We start from the raw sequence: 25,686 nt of genomic DNA on the forward strand, positions 1-25,686 counted from the left end.
CAATTCCCTTCCTTCCCCCTTGTTAATCTAATTAACTTCTATTCTCTGCTGGCCTATATTATGTGTTAGCATCTGCATATCAGAAAGGACATTCAGCTGTTGGATTTTGGGGATTGGCTTATTTCACTTAGTATGATAGTCTCCAGTTTCATCCATTTACTGACAAATTCAATAATTTCATTCTTCTTTATGGCTGAGTAATATTCCATTGTATGTATATGTGTGTACATATATGCATATATACATATATACATATATAATCACATTATTTTTACCCATTTACCTTTTTGTAGTGAAGCAAACATGTTATAACATTCATTTATCTGTCCATTCAACAAATAGCCTTTTAGTGGGCATTTATTTTGTTGGCAAAAGTTGTAATACAAGTAAAAGTCAAAGGAATATAATCAAAGTGTTTTGGGAATATAATGTAAGATTATTTGCTTTTAGCTATAAGGGTTGAGGAATATTCTAGAAGAAGTAGCATTTAACCTAGATCTTAAAAGGTGATTTGACAAACTAATGTCTAAGGAAAAGATTTATTGTATAGTATAAAAACATAGATAAAGACTTAAGGACTTTCTGGGATTGTGGATGGCTCTTCTTAAGTTAGTTTTTTTTTTTTTGGTTTTGGTAGAGAGGAGGCCATTTGAGTGGAATAAAGTAAACGGTAAGGCTGGATCAGTGGAATAGAATATCACAGGATTAGAATTTGTGTGAAAAATATGGAAGCTTTGGTCAAATGAATCCATGCTTTGGGACAAAATAACAACCAACATAACAGCAGCAACAAACACCACACAGTGATATTTTTTGTTATAGAGATGGCAGAAGCTCATTCAAGAAAATAATAGTTTATTGGGGAGAGAATCATTAGGAGCAACTTGACCCAGTTTATCAATGAATGAAATTGACTCAGTTTACATCAGTTTTATGCCACAGTTGACTCCTGTGGGTTGTGAAAGCCAAGTGTGTCATCTCTACTCAAGTGTGAGTTCCTTGTCCTCACAATGGTAGATTAAAACAGGCCCTGGTGGGAATGTCGACACCACAGACATTAGCAAGTACCAAATGAGGGCTATTTTTTTGGACAGTTAGTGGTTAAATGTTTATCAGAACACCACTGTTACATGAAATGAAACAGATCTTCTTAAGCAGAAAAATCAGCCTTTGGAAAAGGTTTATTAAAACAAAAGATGGAAAAAAAATTCAAACCATGAAAATTAGCAGATTAAAGGAAGAGGAAATAGAAAACAAATGAGTGGAAGGATATCCAGGATCAAAGAAAATGGAGCACTGAGGACTCATGAAATATAACTGTCCAATTTCCACTTATTTGTGGAAACAGGGGCAAGTAAACACAAGATTTGGTACATGTACTATGAAATAAACCACCTTCCTAACAACTGATGTCCAAACTGTGGCAGTGTGTTGGAAAACTACATAGAAAGCACTGAACCAACTCCCCTTTGATGTTATTGAAACATTAGTTTTCAGTATAAATATTGAAAACCTGGGCTTTTCAATGTATGTGGTATTTCCCTAACTTCCCTAACTTCACTTTGGTTCAAAATGCTTTCTCCTTATGCTGTAGACTTACAATCTTACCTAATAACAAGAATATCGCTAGTCAGATTTACCCAGAGAACTGGATTTATTACCAATTGAATTTTTTAACTTTCCAATAGACCACTATGCCACTATTCAATAACCACAGCAGTAATATTAGAGCCCAGCCCATTGGTTCCTCTTATCTTGTTTAAAAATGTTCCTCAGTATCTCACATGCACTGAATGACCAACACTGTTTTGTTGTTGCATCGTGGTCCTCCCATTACTCTTGGGCTTGTAGAAGTGATATTGAGTAGAGATGTTTCTTTGTTGCTGTGTTGATGTCATCCTTTTTATCATCCACACAAAGGTAGGGTGCAGGCAGACCTAATCTGAATAGTCTCACAGTCTGTCATTATAGACGGATTGTCAATAGAATCTACCCTGATTTCAGTGCCCCCCGCAAATCTATTTGGTCAAGGATATTAGTGACTTCAAACAAATAAAAAGGGTTATTTTGAGAATGACTGACTCATTCATCACAGTATGGATAAAATTATAACCAGATTGACTTATGCAATCAAATTAAACATATACAACTAATTGCAGGCATTTCTAAGCCAATTATTTAAATGAGAGTTGAGTTTAAATCACCAATACCTCTTCACTAGGGAATTGATAATAGTTCATCAGCCCAAAAGTTCAAGTCTATATCACAATCTGCTTCTCTTGTCCTCTTGGTCTTAATCATCATATTCTTTGAAAGTTCCCCCAACATCTTGGATCCTGACGATTAAACACATTTTTCATTTTGTCTGAGTCAGTTTGAATGTTGCAGAGAACTTTCAGCTCCCTTTGTAAGTGAATCATGACCTGTATCTAAGAATGTAATTTGTTGCTCTTGCTGCAAAACATATAATCTCACTGTTTTTAGAAGCACCATAATGTAGTGGAAAGAACATGTTCTGAAGATCCAGGCTTTGTGTCCCTGTTCTCTTATGTCATTTGGGAGACTTTTACTTTTTCTTTAGTAGTTTATAATTAGAAAATATAATACCTGTACAGAAAACAGAATGTACATGAATGTGCAAATCAATGGTGTGTTGCAAAAGATTAACTATGTAACCATCAATCAGGTCAAGAGATATAATAATACCAGCACCTCAAAAGACCCCATCTTTCTTCTTCAAATCAGTACCCCATCTCATACTATAAGGGGTCTATTTTCTGATTTCTAACACTGTGTTTCATTTGCTTGTTTTTGAACTTTGTGTAATAAAACCATATATCATGTATTTCTTTGAATCTAACACCTTTTGCTCCAACATTTTGTTTGAAATATTGATTTATTTTGTTGCAGCTAGCTACACTTTGTTTGTTTTTCATTGTATAATGTTTCATAAAAATAATTTGTGTATAGTTTCATAAAAATAATTTTTAGTAAAATGCTATAGATTATTTATATATTCTAACTTTGATGCATGTGGAAATATTTTTCAAGTTTTGGAGTTTTATGTACAATGCTGTGATGGTAAAATATGAAAACTTTTATAAGAAACAAATGATACATGTACTCTTACTGCTTCATTTCAGCATTTCAATGTGAATCCTAGGTAGTACAATAGGGTAAGTAAAAGAGAACCTATTCAAATAAGATTGGAGAGGAATAAATAAATCTCATTCACATATTATGTATGATTAGGTATGTAGAAAATCTATAAAACTTATTTCTATTTAAATTACAAATTAATATGTAAGTTTACAAGATTATTAGTCAACTGAAGTCAATGAAAATTCAAAAATCGTTCAGAATATCACATAAAAATAAGTTATGTATATTTTATACCATCAATAACAGTAGAAAATAAAGTTAAGAATGTATCGACTTTCTGTAACCTATTATCATTAAGGGAAACTGGATGAAGTTTCCTGTTTCTCCTTATATGGGTATTTGGCACTATCTTCGTAAACCTTTACAAGTCTAAGATTATCTTCAGAAAGTTTTCCTAAATAAAATTACATACACACACATAATTTGCAAAATCATCAAAACATAACACGTAGACAACATAAATCTATCAAAAATGTGACCCTATGTATGACACACTGTAAGTTATTTTCAGAGAAATTACCAAAAATCTGACTAAATGTAAAGAATATACCATGTGTGGGGGTTGAAAGTCTAGGTACTATGGAGACCCTAATTACCCCCAAATTGGACTAATCTCAATGCCTTTTAAAGTCTCATTTAATTTTGCCTCCATGTTATGGCTTTCTATTCCTTTCCAGTTTGGAGTGATTATTTTCCTCTGTTATCCACTGGCATTTCCATTCTGCATCTCCTTGCTCTGGGTCTTGGTTTCTTTTCCATTTTCTTGCATATTTTCTGGAGAAGTACCTGTCTCCACATCAGGCAACCCTGCCAACACACACAGGGGAGAGGAACTGTCTCAAACTTGGGCACGGTTTTCTAAGAGAACAAAATGATTGTCACTGTTGTTTTTCTGGTCTGTCACCTTAAAACCATCCCTTGGTCACAGCTGGCATCCAAGAAGAAAAATATATTTCACTCAGGTTTGTCAGTTACAGAGAGTGAATGAAGACCACATCTTCATGTTTGTTTTCAATTAATCCCTCCTTCATTTGTTCCACCTTTTTTTTCTTTAATGCCTACCATATATCAAGCTCTATTTTAGTCTTTAAATGGCTCACAACAGAGTAGAGAATGGTAAATGTGGCTGTGATATAATGTGCATAGGAAACAAGAGTATTGGTCAGGAGAGATGCCACAGAGGTGGAAATAATTTGTTCTATCAGAGAATTTGAGAAGCAGACAATATTTGTGCTGGTCCTTGAATGATTAGCAGTTTTGCTGATTCAGTGAAGGGTAGAGAAAAAGAAGTCAGAAGGAACAGAATCGATAAAAGCATAGAAGTATGAAAACATTTGGGATATTAGGGAAATATCAGAATGTAACATAAAAGCTTACAAGAATATTTAATAGATCCTTTACTTGCTTAATGAATGCATTCATCCTTATGTACCTGTTACATTCACAAGGGCTCTGTTTAGCTTCTCTTGTTCTGTTTTGAATCATGAAAATAACAGTGAGCTGATTTTTATGTCTCACGAGCACAGAGTGTTTTAAAATTCTTAATCAAGAGCTTCTCCAAGGATAAGCTTTGCTTCTTTCCACAGATGGATCCTGACCAACGGAAAATACTTTTCATGATTTAGATGATCTTATTCTAAAGAACCTGAAAATGATAATGACCACAATTTTTATGGTGTTTTAAAATAGCTAGAGTACTTAGAGTCACACGGTATGCACAACTGAACAAACATCTGAGTCCTGTCCATAGAATATCTCATCTTTCTATAAAGATGAAGAAAAATAAATTTCCTATCATTTAGCTGAGATTCTCAACTCTATATGAAGAATGGCTGTAAGTAACAGTTGTGATTAGCTTTACATATAGCAAAGCTGAATGAGAGATTTGTGTGTCTAGAGGTTGTATCTAGTGTATCTTAATTCCATGATAATTACTATTACTTATTGGAATTGCTCCACAGAGATAGCATAATGGTTGCGTAATATTTCTTACATTGCATCTGTTTTATCTTACTGTAACCTTTTGCATGCAAAAGTTTTTTGCTTTGCATAAATTTCTTCCTTATTTATCTTTTAATAATTCTGATTAGCCTCAATTGCCAATATTTTTGCTGTTTATTGCCCCAACTAAATACATCACATAGCTTTAGTGTATATTCTCATTTTTTGCTCCAAAATTATAAAAAATAACCATTTATTTAATATTATTTTATTTTATACTTATTAGATTACTACTAAAAACCAAACTCATAAATATTTATCAAATAGGTGCTTCAATTCATGGTTTTAATACTTATAAATATGAGTAACTAAGTCAACAAGCTCTCTAAAAAACAACTTGATTCTGTGGTCCTTCCATACAAAGTTTTAATTTTTATGAAAACAGACTCTAAATACTGTTTCCTTTCTTGCCAAAGGACAGAATATTACCAATTGCCTCCTTTGCAGAGCTACCAGAGGAAAAATAAAGAACCTACACTGAGAACTTTCTGAATTCAGCACTGTCTGTGCATATACACCCCAAATGAAACAAATTGGGACAATTTACTGAAGGTTTAATCCTCTAAGTGACATTCACTTAAAACATACAGGGAAATGCTTTGGGAAGCTTAAATGATCAATTTAATTGTCATAATTCTCTGGTATGCTTTTGTAAGTTGACACAACTTTATCATATCTCACTGAAAATTCCAAATTGTGGGTTTAGGGGTATATGTATTTTTACTCTGAGCACTTGAACCACATATACTTTCTATAGAACCAGGTTATATAGACCTCAGTGTGGGACAATTCCAGAAATCAGTTTTTGCATTGGTGATCTGCCTGTAACACTCTTTCCACTGGCCAGCACCTTTCAATTTATTGTCATTTTTTTTTTTAAATCTGAAGTCACAGAGACACTCATGAAGAACTAAATATGCTGACATCACCTTGAGCTTGTATTCTTAAAAATCTGAATAGGGATGCTTCAAAATATTTTATTAGCAAAACCCACCCAATTTCTATTAAAAGTCATTTTCGCTGAGTGCTGAGAAATAAGTGAAAGAGAAGCTTATTTATGGGCAAGGTGGCTCCGTGAACCCTGTTTAATTTTTAAATGAGTTTTCCGAGGTACCTATGATTGATGATTCAGTAGTTCCTCTGAATTGCGAGGGTGGTAGAAGGGTAGCATATTCTTGAAGATATGATCTGAAATACCATATTTTGAAAAAAAAAATGATTTTAACAAAATTAAAGAGTCTAAGATTTCAGAACTTTTCACTGACACTGAGCGGTGGTAGCGTATTTTCCTCTCACCAAACCATTGAACATAAGCCTTTTGATGTTTTAAAGGTTTTTTTTTTTTGGCAGCTAAGAAAAACACTCTGGAAAGTTATATTTAGTGAATTTACCCATGTATAAATATCCCTGAGCTAGTCTGTTTTCCTGCGGCATCTGGAAGAAAGGTGCTATTGTTTGAGATTCCACGATTGAAGTATAGAATAATCAATTCAGAGAGACCCTGCGGGGAAGATTCACTCACATGTGCTGTGGAAACTTGTAATCCCTCAGTTTTTTCAGTTTTTCCTGCAGATGAAGAGGCATTGATGAGTCTGTGCTTTGGTACGTCTAGTGACAGCAATTCCATTCATGCCACATCATAGTTGAACCACCCAGTTTTTATTTGAGACTATTAACTTTTTCTAGGAAAACTGCACTTTTGCTAACCCTTTTATTGCTATTTTCTCCTTGCTTTGGGGGGGGGGGTCATAATAGCTGGATGGCTCTTTTGTTTGTGAGGATCCTGCAATGCACCAAGCTCATCACCAAGGCATTTTCAGTGCTGCATCATCAGACTTGGTTCTGACAAATAAGCTCCATAAATTATTTACAGCTCCTTTTCATTTCTTGTAAAGCAATGTTTGCTGAGCTCCTCCATGAAAAATCGATGTAATTCCAGAGATCATGATAGATTTTCAGGAAAGGAATTTATCCTGTACGTAAAGTCAGACATCAGCAGAGTTATGAATTATGGGTAGAAATTAAGGGAAACTGTACAGTTATTTTACCTTTGCTTTTACTTGAACATTTTATCTTCTACTTTATTCAACGGCAGGTAAATAAGAGCAGCTGTCTCGTGCCTTTCCACCGTTAAGTGTTCAAATGTGTGAGGTGGTTAGATATGAAAACACGGCAAAAGTATGGATAATAGACTCCTCGCTCTGTCTACTGCAACTTCCCTGAGATTTTGTTTGCAGGGCCCAGCTGCGTATACAGACATGATGGAATTTGGTTTGTGAAGAACCTACAAAAATTACACAAATAACTCATATCTTAAATGACTAATACACAGACATGCACCTGCTTCAGGGACTTCGTAGATTAATCTTGTAACCAATAGAAAAGCCCCTTGGAATTTAATTACATGGATGCAAAACAGAAAATAAAACAGGCTACACTTTTAGTACTGATATCAGCAAAATGTTAATCAGTTCTTGGAGCAAGCTTTTCCTGAGGATTAGGTTCTTCGGTTTGCTTTACTTCTGTTGATACTTGCTGTAAAATCATAATATTCTGCTCATAGTCTTATCTCATATTCTTGCAGCTGGAGCCACTTGCTGAAGATATTCTCCATCAAACCCCAAACATGAATGCTGTTACTTCTTTACAGAAGATCATTGAGATTCAAAGTATGTCTTTAAAGTTTTTATTTTTAAAAATTCTCTAATCAGGTAAAGCTAATTGAAATGACATTGAGAATTAGAGCACAAAGAAACATATTTAAAGTTATTTTAATTTGCATATAGTGAATGTTCTTACCTGAATGTTTTATTGTATTATTCTCAATGTGACAATCTTATCTTACACTGATGACATAACTAAGACGATAAGATTTAGAATCTTGTTTTTTCTAATATTTTCTATGTACTTAGACTTTTTTCTCTATTTCTATCATTAAGCATTCACCTGGAAAATGAAATAAATATGGAAATTGTGATTGTGTAGTGAAATCTTAACTAGAAATAAGTTTTTTTTCTAATGATGTTAAAAATTCGGTTTTAAGCTTGGAAGGGGAGGGGAAAAATAATGAGAAAGACTTCATTATGAGTAAGGCCAACTTAGTAAAACAAGACAAGGCAGAGACTTTTTATTTTTTAGTTCCCCTTACATACATCTACAGCCCTCTGCTACAAATTAACATGAAATTTGTCAGGAAGAGGAAAGCCACACAGCCACACAGCAGAACTACAGATTAAGAGGATCGAAAACACCTGAGCTTTACTAGTGTCCTGTAGAAGCACTTTTAAAACACTTGGGAAGCCACTTTCCAGACATCTCTTAGAGTCAGTGCTGCACTTGCTCACCAGACTTGTGAGATAGGGGTGTAACTGACCTTCTAGTATTTTTGACATTGCATTTTTGAATCATGTCTCACATAAACTCAGAGTAATTCTCCACCTTCCTTAATCTCACTCATGCATGAAGTGTGGCCATTTTTACTCAAGAAGCATTATTGTCTCCTAAGTGGAATAAACTATGAAATTCAAAGATTATCAGAGAACAGAAAAATAAAAATAAAAAATCAAATCCTGGGAGCAAAGTCTCTGAGACAAGATAAAGGAACTGACAGACCCAGAGGGAAGGCTGGAGACCATTTATACATTTGAATCTCAACTGTCTCTCTTCTACAAAGGGTGGATTAGGAAGTTCCATTACATGTCATTCCAGATATCGAGGCAAGGAATCCTCAAGTGATCTTTGACAACATTCTCCTCCTGTTCACCCACATCCAATCCAGTGTCACCAATAATATAACAATATCTCAGTCTGTACACACTATTGTATTTTATTCTGAGCATTCTTTTGCCATTGCACACAGAGTGTTACTAGATATTGTTCCTAGGTATCTTCTGAGCATGGCACTTCAGTAGGCATCTTGAGTACTTCATCTTTACATGCTCATCAGTTATCAAGGCACTGAGATTATGAAGAAGGAGGCAGAGTTTCTAGCATCAAAGACTTTACAGTCCAGTGAGTGAGAGAGAGCAAGGTTGATAGTTCACAGAATGTGTTCACAGGATGCACTGAGGTTATGGAGAAGGAACCGTTCTTTTCTTCCGTCCCTGTCAGCTGGGGAGAGAGGTGCTGGAAAGTCAGTAAGGTTCAAGACAGTCTTCTTTGCAACTATAGACTCTGAACTTGATCGTAAGGGCTGAGTGGGACTTGGATAGCTGCAGAAAAAGAAAGAAGATGCTTTGAAAGGAGTAATGGAAGCAACGTAGGGGTGATAAGTCACAGTTTGTACACACTATCAGAAACTGTACTATCGCCTTTTGTATTGGATCTAATTTCTTAGTAATGACATCTGCTTCAGAGCATTTTTTCCTCTCCTAACACTGATATTTTGAAGTCGCTTGTACAGTCTGTTCTCTTCATGAAAACTTTTTGACTCCTAGAAAGGATTCACTGTGCTACATCAAAACTTGCTTTATCTGATTGAGAATCCTGCTCCATACTGCATTTCGTACCACCCAACACTGACCACTTTTCCCATTTAAAAAAATCGGTTTTCTTCTAAACTCTTCCTGAGTGTCCCATACAACTTTTTAACCAATAATTTAATGACTTCACAACACTGATCTATGGGTTTTGCTCAGTGGTAACTTTATTTTCAATTTTTGTTTTGTTTTTTTAGGTTTTATATATTTTAATGACTGTTAGTCCTGATTTCTTAATTTCATGATAAGCAATAGGAGACAACAACAATATTCTTGCATCCCTGAATATCCCTACAGAGAAGGCTGGCAGCAGGGATGAGGCTTGAGGTGTAGGGGAACCTGGGAATTAATGAAGGTAGATTTAAGTAAATGGGATTGGAATAGCTCTTCAAGGCCAGAAGAGCCAAAGTGTGCATCAAGGGGAGCTTCTAATGAAGAGCTCCACTTCAAAGTCAAGGGCATGATGGAGCAGGCACTGTTGTTGGTCTCTCCAGCAGCCATATGCTCCCACACCTACTCAGAAGGAGTCTGATTTTACTTATGAATCCTTGCCACCAGACAACATGCAACTCGGGGAAATGAACTATCTCCAGATCCAGGGGAGATAGATGTTCTTCTTCCAAAGCTGAATCGGCCAACTTACTTAACAGTGATTGATCAAGGAATGGGTACATTTCCCAATTCTGGCCAAGGAAAATTGAGAAGATTTCTGAGCCATCAACCTGTGAAGTCACGTAGGCCCGACGGCTTCCAAGGGCCCATGCTTGGTTTAACGCTGTTGCTGTTGCCACCTTAAAATTCTTGGTAGGTTTTGAACAAGGGGTCTCCTACATTTTCATTTTGCTCTGGACCCTACAAGTTATGTGCCTGGTCCGGTTGAAAATCAAAGTGCTAATGATGAAAAAAAAAAAAGTACATATATATTTACTAAGAAAAATTGATAGAAATATCACCAAAAGGAGAATTCAAATTGTGGTTAAGAAGGAATTGAGTGGTGATTTGAAGTTGTAACAGGAAAGACAAGCACAACACAGCAAAGTGATCTCTCACCCTTTGGGATATGGGTGAAAATCAGAACAGACAAAGTGGTTCAACACTGCGATTTTGATACTATGTACTGCATTTTTATGTGGTTCTATATGTGTATATGTTTTGGGAACTGTTCTTTCAGATTAAAGGAACCGAAAGAGGGTATGTAATGTCCATGAAGTAATAAAGTAGAGTGAGCATTTTAGAGTCTCAAACTTCATAATGGCTTGGAAAATTAAAATCATGGGCTCTTGGCTTAGCACACAATGCTTGATTTCTTTACAACATGTAAAAGCCTATTCTTAGTTTTACTTTTCCCCGTTTTATATCTTACTCTCCCATTTCAAGTGCTCCCATAGGATTCCAGGTCCTTGATTGGGGTCTCCATTTCCCCTTTCGTAAGGAAAGTAGTCAGTAATGGCTACTTTAGTGCCCAGTGCAAAATGAAAATGTGTGAATCCTTCCTTGCTAAAATGCTATTAAGAATTTTAAGAAGCCACAGCAGAGAACTGATTCAAGCTTGGGTCCCTTATGAGCCTGAGACCCTCGCCTGTTAGAAAGCAGGCCCTGAAGGTACTCTTTGTTTAAACAAAGTACTTCCTCATCACATATGTCTCTGAGCGTCACACAGGTGTCTCCTTTCAACTCTGGGAGGTGTTCCTGTTTCAGCCCACCTCCTAGCCCAGGTTCTGAAGGATTCTTTTGTGCTGTGGTTTGGACTACAGTATCTGAATACTCTGTAAATGTGAAGAAGTGAGCCTTGTAGCATGTGGGAATTCAGTCCAGTTCCTAGATAGCCTTGTCCCAAGGCACATGGCAAGGTGCTGACAGGCCTTCTATGACTTTCTCTTGACAACTGAGCCTCCAGCTGAGGGTGTGCAGGTGCTGGAGGCCGTGATTAACATTGGCTCACTGCCTGGCTACATGTATGCAAGTACTTTGCAGCAGTATCATCATTGCTGTCCCATCCTTACTTAAGTTACTCGTTTGACTGAGGAGAAAAGGCTTTATAAAGCTACAGCAAGGCCACCGTTTCTCCTGACAGGTAGAGAAATCCCTCTGAAGGTCAGGAACTGATTGCATCTTGTGGTAAGTGAGATATAAGGGTCAACCTTCTTTGCAGAGACAAAAGGGAAGTATAGTTGTTTTTTTTTTTAATGCTGCATATTTTTCCTCCAAAATTTAAAAATAGAACTACCATATGATTCAGTCATCTCACTTCTGAATATTTATGCAAAAAAATCTAAAAGCAGGATCTTGAGAAGATATTTTGTTGCCACATTATTCACAATAGTGAAGAGATGGGAACAACCTAAATGTCCATCAGTGGATGAATGGGTAAATAAATGTGGTATATATACACAGTGGCATATTATTCAGCCTTAAAGAAAGGAAGGTCTGTAACAGGTCCCAATTTGGCATAATGTTCTTTTATATCAGATTGTTCTTGCTGATGTTCTCCTTTGTTCGTTTGCCTTTAATTGCTGTACCTTTTGCACAGTAACTAGCATAAAATAGGTGCTCTGCAAATGTTTGTTGATTGAAGAATCACTCAAATTGTCAATGTTTGTCCCACTTTTTTTTTTAATTAAGCCAAGATTGATTTTTAAACTAATTTAAGATATTTATACTCCTTGGCCAAGACAATGCAGAAAAAGAGATTAAGAAGAGCAGAAAAACTATATGAGAGCCCATTTCTTCTCCCTACTTTACAACCCACAACGATGAATCATTTCTAAGTGAGGAAGAGCACAGACTACTTTAGTGAGCTGCCATGGCAAAGCTTGGATCTGATAATTTTTGGAGTGGAATCTAGTTATTGGCTGCATGGCAGTCATCTCCAGCAAGTGATGCCAGAGTCAGCCCAGAGTAGGATAAGGGACCCTCAAATGTGTGTTTCCTTTCCTGAGACCCATGCTAACAACTTGTAGAGTCTGTGCAACATTGGACTCTTCCACTGTGCTGTATGGCGCGGTGAGAAGCAGAGTTCTCAAACACCATTCTTCATGCCAGTGCCAGCCCATGATAAAATTTTCACTGATGGTGGAGGGGAAGAACCATGAAATGAATATTTTATAAAACTAAATGTATTTCATTCAAAAGACTATAATTTTAAGTTCTAAAAACATATCATGAAGGATATTGATATTGATCTGTGAAACCCCAAAATATGAGAACCACAAATATAGACCAATGGTTTCCTTTGATTTATTTAAATTTTTCTAGTAAGAAGAGTACTCCTTTTAAGTGTCAACCAACTTCGTAGACCTCCTGCATGATAATAGTGATAATCACAGCATCTTTTGATTTGCGGATTGAGGAAATAAATATGTGCACAAGGATCTGAGGAGTTTTTTTTTTACAAATTTTGCTGTAACCCTTCAGTGGCTTATAGCTGATAAGTTGAAAAACACTAGTGTAGAGAATTTTAAACTGATATGAATTTGAGTGTAATCCTCCCCTCCACTCATCAGCCAAGGGATGATTGAGCAAGCCTCTTTTCTGAGGGATTTGTAGAGGAATGAGACGGCATGTCACCGTGCTGCTTTTCTAAGTTGGGGTTCCTTTGGCAACAAAGTGGCACATAGGAAGGGAATCAAAAGAATAGTAGGAATACTTCCTCCGAAACCCCACTTTTATCTTTTACTCATATTCAGGATACTTTCTTTTAGAGAGGATTGGGGTCTTTCTGAATTCCTTATTATAGCAACCAAGGCAAAATGGTGACACACGCCAGAGTGAGGAAGGAACAATATTTGCAATTTCACCATCTGTTCTTGTCAACTGTGTGCTACATAAATGGAAGATCAGCTTCCAGCTCTCTCGTATATAAAATTTGTCACTATAGCTAATCTGCTATTTTTTTTTTTTTTACCCACACACATACACACAGAGAGAGTATTATTTAGGGCAATGAGAAGTGAATTATTAGTCCTCTGAATTTACCCAACTTTTGAGGACAATTTCAAGAGACCTATGATTTCCTTTGTTGCAGATGAATATTACAAATAATTGGGTAACTGACTATAGGGTAGCCAGTTGTCCACATATACATTTTCACACATTCTATAGAAATAAGAATGAAATCAGATTTTTTCCCTGGGAGTTGAGAGGAAAGTATATTTGGCATCTCCTCCAAAAGTATGCTTAATTTTATGACTTGTATATGTACTATTTAGTGAATGTTTTTCTCCTCCTCTTCCTCTTGCTTTTTTTTTACTCTGATTCTTTTCTTTTTCTTATTTTTATTCTAGCTACAGTTCTGAAAACTACCCTTAGATATAACCACTGATGTGAAAAAGAACAAATGAATGTTTACTTTGCTGACCTTTATTTTTACTCTATTTCCAAAGAGAGATAACTAGTTGGTAAAATATTATGATAAACACTGATGATTTTTCATTAAAATAGGTAATCAGAATATATGTTGCTTCACAGGGTGTGGTGGCACACCTTGTAATCCCAGCATCTCAAGAGGCTAAGGCAGGAGGATAGCAATTTCAAAGCTAGCCTTAGCAACTTAGTGAGACCCTAAGCAATTTAAAGAGACCCTGTCTCTAAATAAAAGGGCTGGGGATGTGACTCAATGGTTAAGCATCCCTGGCTTCAATCCCTGGTAACAAAAATAAATAGATAGATAGATAGATAGATAAAAATTTAAAAAAGAAAAGAATATGTTATATTGGTGCTAAGAGATCTGGACCAAATGAAAAAGAGCTAGTTAGAGTAAGAGAATATTTGCTATAAAGGTAAGAACCATTTTTCTGCCTTTACCTGAAATGCTATTGCTGGCCCTGCCTCCATCACTGCAGGACACTACCTACCCCTCCCATGGAGAAGGTGATTTTCATCAGACAACCCAGAAGAAAATCCAGATTGTTTCTAAGCTGATAGGAATGTATATACATCTCTTGCTATGGGGAAATTGTCCAATATTTTAACCTCAGGGGTCCATGCACATAGTTAAAGGGGTTGTTTCCCCAGATTGCAACATGTGCGGCATAAATCATCTCACAAGCTTGACTGACGTCTGGATTCCACACCCAAGTGCAATTTTTCCTCTCTCTATTTTTGTCCCTTCCTATTTCATTTTGGTTTGCTGCTTTTTTTTTTTCCATATCCTACTTTTCCTCTTTCCTCCATTTCTATCCTACTGAAATCCAGGGGAGAAAGACAAGAAGATAACCACAGTGTTAGAAAGGGGCTTTTTACTTACAGGGAAATGAAATTTTATTTCAAGCTGGAAAGAAGCATCATCAAACCTACATTTCAAAAGATCACTATGCCTGCACCAAAGACAGGAGAGGAGCAGGGTTTATAGTCAGAGGTGAATGGTTTAATCCAGAAGTTGAATTGGCACGAGGTGGTGATCAATTGGCACCGAGAGATGATTGCTTTCTACATTTTCTGGTTGGAAAACTGAGAAGATGGAAGCAATCACCTTTTGAAATGGGAAACCAGTGGAGGAAGAAAAGGTTTCCAGTGAAAGAAGAAACTTAGAAAAAAGAAACCTTGCTGGTTGAGAGTCTTGAAGACTGGAGCGATTGCAGCCACATCTTAAAAAACATTTTTTTCTCTATACCAAAGTTATAGAGGGATGCTGGACATTATGTATATAAAATACAAGCCCTATAAGCTTGTAGTAAATAATAAAATAACAATCATTGAATGCTGACAGTGTGTCAGGTACTATTCTAAACACTCTTGTTAATATAAATTCACTCAATCTTTCTAACAACCCTATGAGATAAGTGCCATTTTTACTCCCATTTTATAGCCAAGTAAAGTGAGGAACATCAAGGTTAATTAACTTGCTAAAGGTCACAAAGATAATGAGTGGACAGAAGGAAGATCTTTAACCAAGCAGTCTAGCTCTAGAATCTTCCCCCCTACTATATTATATGCTATCTCACAAGTAAATTAATTCCTCATGCAACTTTTGTAGACACTTTTTTCCCCACTTCTTCCAAAACTCATATAGTTAGAAAAAAAGTCATTTTAACTTAAAATGTAGAATTTTGGATGTTTGGGCTAATTTTAGTTGAGGCATAGTCCATTCTAAAAGCCCAGTGCCAAATTACAAGGAGCCACAGAGCTCTGAGTCCACTTTTGAGCCCCTTGTAAACTTGTAAAATACTTCTAATCAGAAAAAAATGCAAGGATTGGCAGAATTTCAAATCCCTGCCCTGTCGAGTTTAAACCCTGACTGTTGTCAGGTGTGAGCTGCTATTTGTCATATATTCTTTGGCTTCAGACAGAGGCCTTGATGTTGGAGCCCTGGGCCAGGCAGACCTTCATTGAAGAAAAGCAGTGCTAGGCATTTTCCCACTATTAACCCCATGAACCCTCACTTGTATCAGAGCCAGGTCAAACTCGTACACATGGCTTTTTCAAAGTTGATTCTGAATTTTTAGTTAACCATTCTCTTGAAATGTTGAAACTCTAATTATTGTGTATTGGAGCCCTACTGCTAGAATGTACCAGAATAAAAAGGAAAATCTGCCATCTGCTTAGAGACTTAACTTGCCTTGGTAATTTATTTTTATTCCAACTGCATCTGCAATTATGAATTCTTTTCACTCACATTTCTTCCAAGGCAAAATGAATCAAACCAAAAGAATAAATAAAACTATGAATGCTTCTGAGAATGAAAACTCTTCAGGGGCACTTTGTGATTTTTTTTTATATCTTCAGTCCTTAGCAGGTGATTTTCACATGCACATGTGATACCTCCAACTGAGATAGGGTGAACTGGAAGAATGTGAGAGATGTTTGCACAGTATTTGCATAAATTATGTCTAGTCTTCATGCAACTCTGAAATGCATAATTATTTTCCTCATTTTGTTCATGAATGAATTGAGGCTCGATAAATGTTTAGTTGAAGGTCTTTTTACTAGGAAGCAATAAAATCAAGATCACACACCTAGTTGGGCTGTGATGTCAAAGACCACTTTCTTTCTATTAAAGCATCTATGTAACCTTCTTGTTCCCACCCCATTTTGCAAGTAAAAATAGAGTTCCACCAGACTTCCTGTTCCCAAGGGCAGCTAGAGAGAGAGATTCTATAGCTGTACTCTCCTAAAAACACAAGAGGGTCTGCAAATGGTAAAATAAATTATTTTATTTTTTTAAAGAGAGAGAGAGAAAGAGAGAGAGAGAGAGAGAATTTTAATATTTATTTTTTAGTTATTGGCAGACACAACATTTTTGTTTGTATGTGGTGCTAAGGATCAAACCTGGGCCGCACGCATGCCAGGCGAGCGCACTACCGCTTGAGCCACATCCCCAGCCCTAAAATAAACTATTTTAATACATTACTCCACTTGCTAGAATGTAAGAAAATGGGAGAGAGAAACAAAATAGAAGTTGGAATTTAATAAGGTGCAATAAGCACTGAGTAACATAAAAGGGAGTATCCTTGGAACCAATGATGATATTTGTGCTATAATGCACCAAAAATAAGATCTGTGTCAAAGTTGCATTATGAATTTGAAAGGTATTGAAGAGGTTTCAGCTTTATCCACTCCTGGGTTCTGGAGGAAATTCATGAAATTCCTTTCTGTAGTAAAGTATCTGTAATTTAAACCATTGGTAGATACAAAGACTACATCCAACAAACTATGATTTCAAAAAAATAAATAACAGACTCAATGGAAGAAATGAATAAAATTCAACACGCAAGGACATAAGACACTAGGAAGAGTCAGCAGAAGCAAGACAAGAGACACAAGAACAACTCTTATTTGTGGATTAAAATGGAGGAAGGAGACTACTTTCAATTGATAATACACAGAGTATTCATTTGATTTCACTCCTCCATGGAATCCTACCAAAATAATAATAGAGGTTTTTTTTTAATCCTTGGTGAGTGTATGATTTAAAAATGAAAAAATCTTTTTTTCATTTTTAAATCATACACTCATAAGGATAAAGAATGAAAAAGGAAATAAGAGGAACCTGGACAGCAGATGACCATCTGTTATTGTCTTAGCAGATTTGAAAAAAAAAAAAAACTGAATCATAAACCAGCACTGGCAGGCACATCCCTGCCAAAGACGGATATGTTAGACCATCAGACCCGTATGGGATGGAATTGTTGACCTGCATGCCTCAGAATCTATTTTATTTCCTATTTAATTCCTCATTTCTCCTCATTCATTATCCATTTCCTTTCTTTGCTTGTTTCTATGTACAGTTTACAAATAATAACACTTAGATTTATTTGCCCTTCTAACTTTCAGTCTACTTTACTTCCAGTCTTACTTTTCTACTTTACCTATCTGAGAAAAATCTCAACTCTGGGTATATTCTACAAACTTTCTTCAAATGTGGTTCTGAATAAGATTGTCATGAAACACAGCAGTTTCACCTCCTGTAAGTTTATGATCACCCAACTCAAGTGGCCCTTATAATCCTCTCATCTTAAAAGTGAATTAAGCTGAGCACAGTGATGCACACCTGTAATCTCAGCAGCTCAGGAGGCTGAGATGGGAGGATCGAAAGTTCAAGACCAGTCTCAGCTATTTAGTGAGTCCCTATGCAACTAAGACCCTGTCTCAAAATTTAAAAAAAATAAATAAAAATTTGAAAAGGGTGTGGGTGTGGCTCAGTGGGTAAGCACTCCTGGATTCAATTCCTGGTAAAAAGAAAATCAACCCCATCACACTCACTCTTTCACCAATTTACCAATCTAGAACTTGGCAAACCCTTCAGAAACATGTTTTTGAAAAATGTTTCTACCTAGTTAACATTTTAATATATTACACCACTTGGATCATTCTGGTCTGATTGCCATCTTGCTCTGATTCCCAGCAGCATCCCCACTGCCAGATTTAAAAAATGATTTTATTAAATTTTTCTTCTGAAACATTTTTAGATTTAGAGAAAAGTTGCAAGTACAATACAGAGCTCTCCTCTATAATGTCCACCTGCTTCCTGTAATGTAAATATATTGTATACCCCAAAGCACAATCATCAAAATGAAGAAATTAATATTGGTATGACACTATTAGCTCTAATATGACATCTTTTGGATTCCAGCTGAGTTTTTTACTAATTTCCTTAGTGCATTCCAGTATTTCATTCATTATCCTGTATTGCATTTAACTGTCATCTCTTTTTGTCTTCTCCCATCTGTGACTGTTCCTTTTTGTGCCTTCTATGATCATAACACTTTCAAAGAATGTTAGTCATTTATTTTACAGAATGTCTCTCAGCTTGGGTTTTTCCAGTGTTTCCTCATGATCACATTAAATAGATAAATTTCTGGCAACATCACAGCAGTGATGCATGGTACCAGTGCATGGCATCAGGGGTATGTGATGTCAGTGTATCTTACTCCTGGGGATGTTAGTGGATCATTTGACTAAGCAGATTTCCATTATAATATTACAATATCTCCCTTCAGAATTAAAGATGTAGTAGGAAGATGTAGTAGGAAAAGATGTAGTAGGAAGATACTTCTTTACCTTTTGCCCCCTAATTTTAGCATCCTTTAGTGGATCTTTCTTACAACAATTGTTACACAAGTGTTCCAGTGCTGATTTTCTGTTTTCCTTATTTCTTCTGCATTTGCCACTTGGAAACAATCTTTAATATGAAGCTGTATTCTCTGTTCTATTTTTTTTTTTCATTATACATTTATATCACTCTGGTTCATGGATATTTATTTTATTCTATGAATCATAATCCAACATGATCATTTTTTTGTATTGCTTTTTAATTGTTTCAGCTCTAGCCATTAGAACTCCTTTAGGCTGGTTCCCATGTCCTTCTGAGATGACTGTCTTTCTATGAGAATTTACTTTCTGGCCTCACAATATACTCCATGCTTACCTTGGAAAATATTAGTTTAGTTTTCCTGCCTGTATTAGTCTGGATTCTCCAGAGAAAGAAAACCAATAGGAGATATACATAAAAATAGATTATTTATGAAGATTTGGCTCACATGGTTGTGAAAGTTGAAAAGTCCCAAGATCTGCAGTTGACAAGTGGAAGACCCAGGAGAGCTGACCATGCAAGTTTCAGTCTGAGTCTGAAGGCCAGAGAACCGGGAGAGCCAATGGTACAGAGTTCTAGTTCAAGTCCAAAGACAATGGTGGGAGAAGATGGGTGTCCCAGCTTAATGATTTCCCCGTCAGTAGATTGGACAAGGGAAAGCAAGTTGTTTTACTCAGACCACTGATTCAAATGTTAATCTCATTTAGAAGTAACTCCTCTCAGAGACACACTCAGAATAATGTTTAACAAAATATGTGGGTATGCTGTGACCAGTTTCAAGTAAACACAGAAGAGTTACCATCACACTGCCCTGGACCTGGAATTCACTCATCTCCAAGGAGCTTTGGATTCTTTCTATGGAAAAATCTGTTTTGAAACGATGATCTGTGCTCATTGCTACTGGAGTGCCATTGCTTCCAGGCCTCTCTGTGAATGCAGCCAGGAAACATACGTGACTATGCTAAGCCATGTATACACACATCTATATTTATTTTCATATCTAATTATAACTACATATATTTTTAAAACATATTTCCTACTGATATATCTGACTCAATTCCAATACCACAGGGTTTATTCTAGCTTTCCCTTTTTCCTTATTTATAATTTCTTTCTCCAAAAGTGAGAAATCTGGCTCTCATTATCGACAGTATACTACTTATTTTTTAACTCTTACATGCACATAAAGCAGTTTCAGAATAGCTGATCCACATCCCTGTAAGAATCCATGTTCTAATTAGAGCTCGACATTTGTGTTCACTTCTTTTTGTCCTTAGTCTTATAGTATCTATTCAAAACACTGCTGTTTTATCAGCGTTTTTGCTTCTGTGAACAAAAGACCTGAAAAGAACAAGTTTAGAGGAGAGAAAATTCATTTGGCACTCACAGTTTCAGAGGTCTCAGTCCATGGTCAGCTGACTCCATAGCCCCGGGCCCAAGGTGAAGCACAACATCAGGGTGGAAGGAGGAAAGCAGTTCAGGACATGGCATTAGGAAGCAGAGAGTGAACTCTGTTCACCAGGGACAAAATACAAACCACAAAGGCACGCCCCAATGACCTACCTACTCCAGTCACGCCCTACCTGCGTACAGTTACCACCCAGTGAATCCATTCAAGTGGATGAATGTTCTGTTTAGGTTAAGGCTCTCTTAACCGAATTATTTCACCTCTAAACATTCTTGCATTGTCTCATATATGAGCTTTTGCAGGACACCTCATATTTAAACCATAATAATTGCTTTCTCACCTTACCTACCTTAGTTTTTTTTTATTTCCCTCCTTTCATTGTATTAATGTTATTCATTTTAACATAACTAATTTCATTTATTATGGTGTCTTCCATTTTGGGTTCCCACATGTCTTAGTTGTCTTTACAAATTTACAAACAGTAAGAAAAAAAAAATCACTCTTTCTGTTGACTAGTAACATGGGTATTGAAAAATGCATGCATTCATGTCCCTGCCTGCCACACAGTTCATCACCCCAAAAATTCTTCCATGCTTTCCCTTTGTACTTATCTGCTCTCCTCACTCCCAACCCATGGTAATCACTAATCTATTCTCTATTCAATTTTTTTTTTACCTTTTCCAAAATTTTATATAAAAGGAATCATAAAATATGTATTTTGAGCCTGGATTCTTTGTCTTAGAAAATACGCTAAAATTCATCTATGTTTCTGACTATATCAAGAGTTCAGTACTTTATATTGTTGTGTAGTATAAATTATAGGGATAAACCACACTTTTTTGTCCATTTACCTACTGAATAATCTGGATCATTTCCAGTTTGGGGTGACAGTGAATGAAGCTGCTCTCCGCATTCACATACAAATTTTTATGTAGTTGTAAGTTTTCATTTCTCTTGGGTAAGTACGTTGGAGTTGGACTGCCTAGTCCTATAGAAACTTCATTATAAACTTGATGAGAAAATGCTGATCTGTTCTTCCATAGCATCTATATCATTTTTGCATTCCCACTAGTAAAAGCTGTTGTTCTGTATCCTCACTTGGTATTGCTTGGTACTGTTTCTTTGTTTTATAGACATTCTATTAGGTATATAGTGATATCACATTTTAATTTTAATTTCCATATATCTAATGATTTTGAAGATGTTTTTATGCATGTTTGGATTCTGTATATCTGCTTTGGTGAATTGCTATTTTAGATCTTTTGCTCATTTTTTAAATAGGGATTTTAATTTTCTTATTGTTGAATTTAGAAAATACTGTATACATTCTAGATACATAGTATTTGTCCAATATATGAATTTAACTCCTCATTTTAGTTAACCCCTCAAAAACATTTGATACTATTGAACATGCCTTCTTTCTTAAAATACTTTCCCCTTCCCTCTTCCTATTTCTGGATTTCTTTCAAAAACCGTTTTCTCTTCTTTCCATATGTTCCCTTACTGGCTTCATCATTCTCTGAATGAGTCCTTTTTATTTTATTATATTCTTTTCTGAATGAGGAAGTTTCCTATTGTGGAAGATTTTAGGTTGCTGCACAGAAGAAAGAAACTAAAAAAGGTCCAGTTGTTTTACTGAGCTGAGAATAGAGTGAAGTTTGAGGAGACTGAAGTGACTAGAATTCAAGAGGCAGAACCTTGGAGATGAAGTTCACATGCACACAGGGAAGCTACATGTATCTGAATACTTGTTTACAGGTATGAGTTCAAACTCCACAAAGCTGGGGATATAACCAATAGAAAACAGCAGGTTAAGCAATTCAAAGAGTTCATACAAAACTGGGAATAGTTTTCAATCCCGTTAACCTAAGTAGAGAGACCTCGAGATTCACAAGGTAACACGTAGAGACATCATAATGAAAGATATCATAATGGTGCTTGGAAGCCACCCTAAAAAGAGTGCATGTAAGCCTCCAGAGAATTATACTTATTGCAAGTAGATTAATGATATGTCAAAAGAATGTCCAATCTGTTTCAAAACAAAAATAATCTAATAATGCCAAGCATCCAGATGAAAATCACTAGGCATGCAAAGAAGTTAAGGATGAAACACACAATATTCGAAATTTAGAAACACACTGAGATGGATTAATGGCAGATTATGCACTTTAAAAGAAAATAAAACAGTGAAGTTGAAGACATGGTATCACAGTCTGTACAAAGTAAAGAACAGAAAGAAAAAAAACTGATAAAAAGAGTGTATCAGTGATATGGGGACATCATCAGTCAGTCTAACAAATCTGAAATTGGAGCTTAAAAGTTCATATGTGTATGTATTTGAAGAAATAATGGAAAAAGGTTTCCAAACTTGTTAAAATCTCTATGAATCCACAGATCAGAGAAACCCAAATGGATCTCAGGCGGAATAAAAATGAATAAAATCACTCAATTAGGGTTCTTTAGAGGAACAGAACCAACAGGAGGCATGATTATAAAAAGGGGATTTATTAAATTGGCTTAAATAACCAGAAGCTGGATAGTCCATAGTGGCCTTCTGCAGGCTGCAGAGATGGAGGAACTAGTAGCTGAGCATCCCAAAATGCTGACATTACAGAACAAGAAGGACAATGATGCTACCCCAGTTCAAGATTGAAGGCTTCTGGAAACTCTCTGGAGAATTACTGGCAAATTCTGCTTTGGAAGACCAAAGGAGGGAGAATCTAAAATCCTCAGGCAGTCGCAGCAGCAATCAAGAACTTGTTCAAGAAGAATGGAGCTTGCATCTGCTGCTGCTTCCTTTTTGCTCCAACTTTTATTCCTTCCAAGCCTCCCACCTATCGGACAGTGCTGCCCATGCTTAGGGAGGGTCTCCACTTCAGCTTGCTATCCCACATGCCTAGACACACCTTCACTGACAAGCCCAGAAGTCTCTTAATCTTCAGCATCCAATCAACCCAACAATTCAAATCGACCATTAGGATCACCTTGAGGAACATCATAATCAATTCTTAAAAGATGAGCAAACCCATGCCTGAACTCAGGCCCAGGTCAGTCACAGCACCAAACCCTGAGACCACCTTGTAGCCAGGCCTATCCCACCTCCATCTTTGGACACTGCAGCCATTGCCATAGACCTCCACATGCAGTAGCCTCCACCTTGCAAAAACAGACAGGGCTTAGAAACAGCTACATCTCATAACAGGCAGTCCAAAGCCATTGTAAGGCCCACCCATTCAGCCCCATCTCTGAAAGTATTTGCATCCATCTTGGGACAACCCGACATCTATCTTGAGTCACTCTGCTATTGTTTCCACCACCTTTAGTTGTAGTAGCATCCATCCTGGGACACCAGCAGGATCTGGAAGCCCAACACCAAGGTGAGATACAGATAATCGGCAGGGACACTATAAGATTATAGGATAGAAACTATAATACCTCAGATCTGCACTGCAAGAAAGGAAGACACATAGACAACATGAAAATAAAAAACAAGAGGAAAAATTGCCCCAAACAAACCAGAAACCAGGACACTACAATAACAGAATCTGTGTACAGTGCAGTTGATGAAATGACAGAGAAGGAGTTCAGAATATACAATAATTAAAATGATCTGTGAATTAAAGAAAGACCTAAATGAGCAAATACAGGCAAAAATTGATCACTTCAATAAAGAGATAAGATAGCAAATACAGGTAGCAAAAAAAATACTTCAAGAAAGAGAGATTCTGAAAAAAAAATCAGAAATCCTTGAAATGAAGGAAACAATAAATCAAGTTTAAAAACTCAATAGAAAACATCATCAACAGACTACATCATTTGGAAGAAAGAATATCTCAGATAATGAGGGAAAAGTATATACAATCTTGAAAATAAAGTTGACCACACAGTGAAGATGGTAAGAAACCATGAGCAGAGCATCCAAGAATTATGGGATAGCATCAAAAGATGAAATCTAAGAATTATTGGGATAGAGGAAGGCACAAAGATTTAAACCAAAGGGATGCACGATTTCTTCAGTGAAATAATATCAGAAAATTTCCCAAACATGAAGAATGAATTGGAAAATTAAATACAAGAGTCTTATAGGACACCAAATGTACAAAATTAAAACAGATCTACACTAAAGCACATTATAATGAAAATGCCTAGCATACAGAAAAAGGATAGAATCTTAAAGGCTGCAAGAAAAAGGAATCAGATCACATATAGGGGCAGACCAATTCATATCTCAGATTTTCAACCCAGATCCTCAAAGGAGGAGATCCTGGAACAACATACACCAAGCACTGAAAGACAATGGATGCCTACCAAGAATCGTATATCCAGCCAAATTGCGCTTCTAATTTGACATTGAAATAAAAACTTTTCATGATAAACAAAAGTTAAAAGAATTTACAGGAAGAAAGCTTGCACTAGAAAACATCCTCAGCAGAATATTCCAGGAGAAGGAAATGGAAAACAACAATGCAAATCAGCAAAGGGCAGAACTACATGAAAGGAAAAGCCAATCAAAGGAGAAACCAAGTCAAATTAAAAACCAAAAATAACCAAAGTATCTGGGAATACAAATCATATTTCAGTAGTAACCCTGAATGTGAATGGCCTAAACTCATCAATTAAAAGACATAAACTGACAGTTTGGATTTAAAAAAAAAAAAAAGATCCAACAATATTTTGCCTACAAGAGACTCATCTCACAGGGAAAGACATCCACATACTGAAGGTGAAAGGGTGGGAATAAAACATACCACTCACATGGAACACCTAAATAAGCAGCGGTTTCCATCTTCATAGCAGATAAAGGGGACTTCAAACCAAAGCGAGTGAAAAGGAATAAAGAAGGACATTTTATACTGCTTAAGTAATTCATACATCAACAAGACATAAAAAAATCATAAATATTTATGCCCCAAACAATGGGGCATCTATGTATGTCAAACAAACTCTTCTCAAATACAAGGACCAAATAGACCACAACACATTAGTACTAAGTGACTTTAATACACCATTCTCACCACTGGATAGTTGTTCCAAGCAAAAATTAAGAAAAAGAAACTATAGAACTCAATAATACAACCAATAATTTGGACTTAACAGACATCTATAGA

The 25,686-nt window shown here is 36.2% G+C and overlaps 1 protein-coding gene across 1 annotated transcript in view; it reads left to right on the forward strand.

Annotated features, from left to right (window-relative positions):
* Hdac9 (histone deacetylase 9) overlaps positions 1-25,686 on the forward strand; it is a 662,331-nt gene that overhangs the window by 612,118 nt on the left and 24,527 nt on the right. The window contains exon 25 of the mRNA XM_026407939.2: positions 7,748-7,832. Within this exon, the coding sequence (XP_026263724.1) occupies positions 7,748-7,832 (85 nt within the window). The remainder of the gene's footprint in view (positions 1-7,747; positions 7,833-25,686) is intronic.

Source organism: Urocitellus parryii, chromosome 3, assembly GCF_045843805.1.
Source record: "Urocitellus parryii isolate mUroPar1 chromosome 3, mUroPar1.hap1, whole genome shotgun sequence".
NCBI classification, from domain to species: Eukaryota; Metazoa; Chordata; class Mammalia; order Rodentia; family Sciuridae; genus Urocitellus; species Urocitellus parryii.